This window comes from Chiloscyllium plagiosum, chromosome 26 (assembly GCF_004010195.1).
Source record: "Chiloscyllium plagiosum isolate BGI_BamShark_2017 chromosome 26, ASM401019v2, whole genome shotgun sequence".
NCBI lineage: Eukaryota > Metazoa > Chordata > Chondrichthyes > Orectolobiformes > Hemiscylliidae > Chiloscyllium > Chiloscyllium plagiosum.
In genome coordinates, this window is record NC_057735.1 from 32361406 (window position 1) to 32369824 (window position 8419).

Genomic DNA, 8419 nt, shown 5'->3' on the forward strand with positions numbered 1-8419 from the left:
ATCCACGAGATAGTGCTGGCCTTGGGTGAAAGACAGATAATAACTTTATAAATGACGAGAAACAGTTGAAATTTGGGGATTGTACCATGTAATGATTTAGTATTTTTAATAAAGCTGGGAGGTATCACAACTCACGCAGAGATGGTTTTATGCTTCATGGTGATAAGATTAGCTCTCCATGCGTATACATGGAAATTAACAGTTTATTTCCTGAGTCTCCTATCTATTTGTCAAGCTGTGCGACAATACATAGCATCTCTGATTCTGTCTCTCCAATAGCTGTGTGTTACAGGAAGAAGGGTGAATGCTAAAATAGTACATGATGTGTAACAATCATTTAGCCATTTCAGTTATCAAACAAAGCCTGAAGACACAAGTAAAGCAGTTAATGATTGCAAGCAACAATTCTGAGTTTATTTACAATTCATACCTTGAGCCTCTTCAGCAATTTTATCTTCTAGGAATTAAAATTGCAAATGAAAGTTTATTTAATCATCTAAAATTATTTTCAGCAATTTTTTATCTTAAATGAGACAGTGTTAAGACGATAGTGACAGTGAAACTGTCAGCCCTTGTATCATTACTCCTCTGAAATTGACAGCAGTTTTAGAGTCTATACATGTACAACTAAAATCTGCTGACAGCTATTAAATGCTTTCCTAGAAGACCCCATAAATTGCAATCCACTGAACTGGTGAGAACTTCTCCATTCACACTATTAGTCTCACTGTAAACCCACTTGAAATAGGTTACAACTTGTTGAATGATGTAAAATTGTGATTTTATTGGCACTCTAAGATTTTTTAATAAATTTTATGTTAAGATATTACATCACATATAACTGCTTTTTAAAATGTTTATTTGGAAAAAAATAGAAAAAAATGCTATCCTCAAGACTTGTTTTTCCTTTATAATTTCTTAACCAATGTTTACGAAGGACATAACTTCCACTTACTCAGTGCACTGTGGTTTGAGCCAGCTCACTGGGTACTTTACATTGTCTGAAAATTAATCTGAACCATTATTCACAGTGGAGCATAAGTACTCCCGGGAACTGTTCAGTTGTAGATTCAGAAAGTTGAAAACAACAACTCATTCTGTCAAACTGAATAATAATAGTCATTACATTTAACTTTGATCTTTGACAGCTTTATAACTAGCGTGTTTTGTGTGCATAAATATTTAGAAGATTAATGTGTAACTTCTTACATTTTTGGTTCAAGTAGAACTACTGAGCTGAAAATAACAAATAAAGGTGCAGCTCAAGTGGGTTTGAAGTAACATTATATTAATTTAATTGGTACATTGTCTGTTTTAAAATCTTTTACCTTATTAAATTGCAGAATAATTTGCACTTTATTGCTATCACAGTGCTTACATTTTCGAGTGTTTTATGACATGCTGAATGAAAATGTTGCTAAGATTACCATACTTGACCAAATGGTGTGTTTTCCATATCTGTGCTCATGGTATTAATTTGTGATTGTTAAGTCTTGCAATTTTGAAGGCTACTGTGAGTTCCTGTGAGGGTATTTTGTGTGTGTCCTTTATGCGATACTCTTTAGATTCCATGAGCATCTGTTAAGAACATATGTCCCACTTTCTTTATTACCTTGACCATCCCATCCACTTCTGTGGTAAACTCCCACCCCTGAAATATCACTCATGTTTGAAATAATACAGCTTTAGAAAAAGTCAAAAATATTAAAACCCAGATTTGCACTTCATTTTAGCCAGTTACAGCTTCTTCAATTTAATATTCTGAATGTAATGGCTTTTGCCATATATTTCCCAGTGAAGTGCATGTTTTGCAATTAAACTATGAAAATGCAATGATCTGGCTGTCTTGAAATTGAGGATGCTAGCTGTTCCAAAAAAAAATTAAGAAAGTAAATTTCTAACAGAAAGAAATGATGTTTACAGAATAGCTTTGCCAATAAAATAATTACTATCATTGTTGTTGATTTTTTGGAAATAGTGTTGGTACAGTGAGCATTATATCCAGAGAAGAAACGATAGAGTAGCCACACATGATGTTCATCATTATCAAACAAGAGAACTTATAATTTGACAAACAAAACAAATATCATAAAGACAGTGTTCATTTTGGTTCATACACCTTACCTTCTGTGTCTTCCACTTCTTCTTCATCACCTGAAATAAACAGTCAAGCTAAGAACGTTCATTAAATATAAATTGGCACATATCAGTAGCTATTCCATAAGGGATGAAACAGTATAATACCATTCCTCTTTGACTATATGAATCAACAGATTGACATTGCAATGTAGTAATAGTGAGATGATGGGAGCAATCTTTAGTTCCCACCACTAGTTAGTTTGGAAATGGGTAAGGCATGGAATTAGGTGGGATGCTGATATATTCAGCAAAGATCCTAAGACAGCAGCATGTTCCAAATCCACACCACTTCCATCTAGAAGGACTGACAGCAGGAGAAAGTGAGGTCTGCAGATGCTGGAGATCAGAGCTGAAAATGTGTTGCTGGAAAAGCGCAGCAGGTCAGGCAGCATCCAGGGANTGAAGAAGGGCTTATGCCCGAAACGTCGATTCTCCTGTTCCCTGGATGCTGCCTGACCTGCTGCGCTTTTCCAGCAACACATTTTCAGCAAGGACTGACAGCAGCATATTGATAGGAATACCACCATCTGCAAGTCCCCTCCAAACTACTCATTATCCTGAATGGAAATATATCACCATTCCCTTACTGTCACAGGGTCAAGATTCAGGAATTCCCTGTCTAAGGGGATTGTGGATCAACCTACAGCATGTGGACTGCAGTGGTTCAAGAAGGCAACTCACCACCACCACCTTAAGGGCAACTAGGTATGGGCAATCAATGCTGGCCAGCCAGTGACATCCCATAGTGAGTAACAAGAACCTGAACCCTCTGCCTTACCACCTCTACCAAAATGAAACGGTCAGAGGGAAAACCCATTGTCAACCTTCTGAGCCCATTGTCATTTGGGAGCCTTAAATGACCAATTAATGGTTTCCTAAATGCATCAGCCTGCCATTGAGGGGATTAACACAGCCCCAGGCAGGCCTGTCACTCTTCAATGCACATGACAGTCAAAACCATGCTGACTGCTTGTTATCTTGGCAGAGGGAGCAGAGGCAACCAATCTGATCGAGGGACTGGACTTTGGGAAAGTGGGATCATGCCCCTGGCCTTGTTTCCAACCTCCCTCTCCCTCTGAATCCTATCAATTACTGCCCCTCCCCTAACATTATTTGTCTGTGGCCTAGATCCACTGCAACCTTGGAACACAGATTTATATCCCCCCTATACTGACATCACCTCCTCAATGATGCTGCTGACTGCACAAGATGCCAGCCTCTGATTGGTCTGGTGTCTTGATTCCAAGGGAAGGTTGCCTGGTAAGCTCAACATTGCCTGATCCTTGTAGGGTTCGGGGTATGAGGCTTCAGGGGTGGACATTGCAGAGAAGAGATAGCACAGATCTCTCACTGATTCTCCCAGGAGGCAAGATCCCTGATGGCACAACAGGATATTACATGGAAAATAACTCAGATGAATTAATTAAATTCAATTTTCACTGAAAAGATATTACCATATTACGAGAGAGAAGAACATTGCTTTCAATATAATGTGCCTTGAACTGCCACCAAAGTATTTGTACCTGATATAGTAATGTTTAGATTATAATGAAACTTAGATATGGGTAACAATCAAATAAATCAGTCCTAGTCAGCATGGATTTGCGAAAAGGAAATCATGCTTGACAAATCTTCTGGAATTTTTTGAGGATGTGACCAGTAGAATGGGCAAGCATGAATAAGTCGATGCAGTGTTTCTGGACTTCCAAAAGGCTTTTGGCAAGGTTCCACATAAGAGATTAGTAAGGAAAATTAAAGCTCATGGTATTGGAGGTAATGTATTGATGTGGACAGAGAACTGGTTGGCAGACAGTTAGAATAAATGGGTCCTTTTCAGAGTGGCAGGCAGTGATGTGGGGCATGCTGCAGGGTTCAGTGCTGGGACCCAAGCTGTTCACAATATACATGAATGATTTGGGCAAAGGAATTGAATGCCATATCTCTAAATTTGTAGATGACACCATGCTGGATGGCAGTGTGTGCTGTGAGGAGGATGCTGAGAGGTTGTAGGGTGACTTGGACAGACTGGCTGAGTGGGCAAATACTTGGCAAATGCAATATAATGTGGATAAATGTGAGGTTATCCAAGTGGCCACAAAAACAGGAAGGCAGGTGATTATCTGAATGGCTGCAGTTTATGAAAAGGTGAGGTGCAACAAGACCTGGGTGTCATAGTGGAACAGTCGCTGAAGGTTGGCATGCAGGTGCAACAAGCAATGGGGAATGCTAACAGCATGATGGCCTTTATAGTGAGTAGGGATGCCTTGATGCACTTATAAAAGGCCTTGGTGAGTCCACACTTTGAGTATTGTGTACTGTTTTGGTCTTTCGATTGAGGGAGTCCAGTGAAGGTTCACCAGACTGATTCCCAGGACGGCAGGATTGACATATGAGGAAACACTGAATGGACTGGGTTTGTACTCACTGGAATTTAGAAGAATTAGGAGGGTCTGATAGAAACATATAAAATCCTGATGCGACTAGACAGGCTAAATGTGAAAAGTATGTTCCTGATGTTGGGGAAGTCCAGAACTAGGGGTCACAGTCTAAGAATAAGGGGTAAGCCATTCAGGACTGAGATGAGGAAGAATTTCTTCACTCAGAGAGTGGTGAACCTGTGGAATTCATTCCCACAGAAAGCTGTTGGAGCCAGTTTGTTACACATATTCAAGAGGGAGCTGGAGGTGGCCCTTGCAGCTAAAGGGATCAAGGGGTATGGAGAGAGAGTGGGAATGGGATACAGAAATTGCATGATCAGCCATGATCATTGAATGGTAATGCAGACTTGAAGGACTGAGTGGCCTACTCCTGCACCTATTTTCTATGTTTCTAATGCAGGTACAGGCACTTTGGTGTCTGGGCTAACCTTAAACTATTTGGTTGCAAACAGTAGCACTCCTCTATTAGCTTGTCAGGATTCAAATATGTCATATGGTCATGTTCCACAACCACCTGATGAAGAGGCAGCACCTCAAAAGCTAGTGCTTCCAAATAAACCTTTTGGACTTTAACCTGATGTTGTGTGATTTTTAACATGATTCAACTGGCCACAGTTAAAATCAGATCAGAGACCTTTATAACATCAGGTCTCAAGCTATAATACAGTGATATCATAAGCATGTCAATTATCGTTATACAGAATTGCACACTAACTAAAGGTCATTACACAATGTACTCCTCTCACTTTAAACCTCTCATGTCAACTTGTTAAAATTCTCTTTGAATGGCTGAGCAAGACCAGTTCTAATTGTGTTCCTGCGATTTACATCCTACTTTGGAAGTTTTGCAGTGGATGTGGCAAAAATAACATGTGAGTAGCAAATATTTTATCAGTTAAACCCTCCACTGAAGCTACACAGATTGCATGCTTTTCATTCCTAAATTGTAAGACAAAGTTCTCAATTAGAATTCAACCGCGGCCAAGCATTAGTACTTAGAGAGTCAATATTTTACCTTGTTCATCTTCTACTTCTTCTTCTACAGCATTGACATTAAAAAAACACACAAAAAAGTAACAGTTATCAGTTTACAAACATTGGAGCAAGATTCTGCAATAAAAATTTAAGGTTTAATTTAGTTTTCCTTGAAGTCAGGGAGTTGTTTGTATTATTTCTTTTGTGGCTCGATTTCTTATTGGTTACAGAATTATCTAATTGCCAAAGGGAGTTTACCATTCTAGTACAAAAGACTCAGAGATTTTACAAACACTGTTGTAAAAGGTGATTGCCATTTGAATGATACAATATCACAGTTGAGGGTTTCTCTCTCCTATGAAGCTACATAGGAGCTATGTAGCTTCAAATCTGGCTACAGATTTGAGCAGTTCATTGCAATCAAGACTGGATAAGGCTCAATAGAGAAAACAAACAGTTATGGAAAATCACAGTTGATAAATTATTAGGGAGATAGGCAAAAATGGCATCACTCCATTCCAATTATTCCTTCCTGGCTATGCCAGTGAAAAAAAAACTTACAGTGTCCTTATACCTAAATTGGTCTTGTCTCTTCAACCAGAGAGTGACCCATCAGCATTCTAGCTCATCACTTCCTAATATCTTAGGTCAATCTTGCAGTCCCAATTGCAGCAAAAACTCAGAGTCTCCTGTTAGTGGGATGGAATGGCACCACAACCTTTGAGGGAACCTACAAACACTGAACTTTTCATTTCAATAAAACAGGAAGGGTGAATCCGTTGGAAGCTGGAAATAATCTGACTGGTTCTTGTAAAGGCTACAGTTCTGCAGAGCACTCAATATATAAACACACTGTGGGAACTTCAGTCCCGTTACAAATCAAAGGGGGATAACTTTCCTGTAGATTAGTGTTTTTCTTATCTACTACTGTATATTGTATTTATTTGATATTGATTTTGCCTGTTTCTTAGAAAAAGTCTTAAACATGTCATGTGATCATTTGAGTCAATTGCGGAAGTCGCTTTTTATTGGTTTCTATGGGCCGTGAAACTGGATATAGGGAATACTAGTTATATTGTCCATTCATAAACAAAGGTTCTTAGGCCAGTTACAGTATTCCTTACCATCATAATGATCTACATAAGCGCAAGTTAGAAATTTCCTTTAAAATATTAGGGTATCAGCTATTTACACCATGGGTTCATATAGCCAGACTCATTTTCACTGAGCTTTTAAATATTAGGAGATTGCAATTACTTAATGCAGAGTTAAACAATCAAGTCCGAAGGAGTTGCTATGTATTTATCAAGGCCAGTTCTTTCACAGCAGGAACAATCTTGGTTAATCACTGGTTTAACCAGTACAATTAAAACAAGAGATGGAAAATCTAAGTAGCCTCAATGCAAATGAGAACAAGTACAACGTGAAATGAAGCAAACAATGAACATTAGTAGATTTGTTGCTTGGCATGCACTTCAATGAGTTTAAAAATTTGTTTACCATTTTCTTCATGTTCCTCTTCTACATGGGAGCCAGTTTCATAAATTAAAAGTTTGAATCAGTTAATATTGTAAAGTAGCATGTTAAAACAGGGTTATAAAAATGCATAATAATACTCTATAGAACTGTGGATGTTGTAAATCAGAAACAAAACCAGACATTGCTGAAAAAACTCTGCAGGTCTCGTAACATCTGTGAAGAAAAATCAAAGTTAATGTTTCGGGCCCAGTGACCCTTACTCAGTGTTCAGTATGGAGAAAGTGAGGACTGCAGATGCTGGAGGCTTATGCCCGAAACTGCTGTTTGGATGCTGCCTGACTTACTGTGCTTTTCCAGCACCACACTCCCAACTCTGTTCATGTCCTCAGGCACTGGACCTGAAACGTTAACTTTGATTTCTTTTCACAGATATGCCAGACCTGTTGAACTTTTCATTAACTCAGGATGAATAGGATTTGAAGAAGTTAACTTGAAACTGAAGATTCTGGCCCAGGTCATGTCCTAGACTCAATTTTTTTCTTTTAAACTTTCCTTTTTTGTATAAAAGGGAATGATTGTCACACTTGTACAGCATTCTTGACAAAGTTTTAGTTTCCTGACTTCAGATTGGACATCCTTCATCATAACTATCATATCATAAGAATAATTTTTCATTTCTTGTCAGGTAGTTATAAGATAGTGTTATTGTTTGCTTACTCTCGATGGATGCTGCCTGACCCATTGTGAGCTCCAGCATTTGTTGTTTTCAGTCTACATTCCAGTATCTGAAGTCATTTGCTCCCATGTAGTGTTGTTACAGCTGTCTGTTAGCCATATTATGAGGATGTGATCTCTTGCTGTTCACACATACACTCCAGAGGATAAGGAACAGTGTGAAGAGTTTTCCATGCTTACACAAAGAGGTGGTTCCATAGATTTTCAGGATTAATGCAGTCACCTCAGCAGAAGAGCTTTACAATGATAATCTAGGATTAATAGTTTCATAAAACCTCAGTCAATACCCACAGCTTCACAATACCAGTTCCCTGCTCAAGGAACACTAACACACTTGCCTAATCATCATAAATGCCATCATGTTGTATCTCTTACAATTCTGTCCAAATGTCACTGTGCTTAAAAAGTTAATTTTCTTCACATTATGGACATTTTCATGAATACAATTTAGTTGATGGACTTTTACCTTCTGTGATGTGATTAGCATACTGATGAGTATGGTAGCAAAGCAGGGCAAGATCGAAAGAAATCAGATTCTCAACTTTGAGAAAAAGTCGTATTACTTTCTTTTTGAGTCTTAAATGGTGACCAGAATTTTTCCCTTAAGTAATGACTAACTTATTTTCAAACATTTGCAACTCAGTAAAGCCACA

At 38.4% G+C, this 8419-nt stretch overlaps 1 protein-coding gene across 1 annotated transcript in view; it reads right to left on the bottom strand.

The window, feature by feature from the left end:
* Positions 1-7773, bottom strand: part of LOC122562942 (troponin T, cardiac muscle-like) — a 35115-nt gene extending 27342 nt beyond the window's left edge. The window contains exons 1-4 of the mRNA XM_043716244.1: positions 7749-7773; positions 5593-5616; positions 2125-2154; positions 431-457 (exon numbers count right to left, since the gene is read on the bottom strand). Coding sequence (XP_043572179.1) covers positions 431-457; positions 2125-2154; positions 5593-5616; positions 7749-7773 — 106 coding nt within the window. The remainder of the gene's footprint in view (positions 1-430; positions 458-2124; positions 2155-5592; positions 5617-7748) is intronic.
* Between the last annotated feature and the right edge of the window lie 646 nt (positions 7774-8419).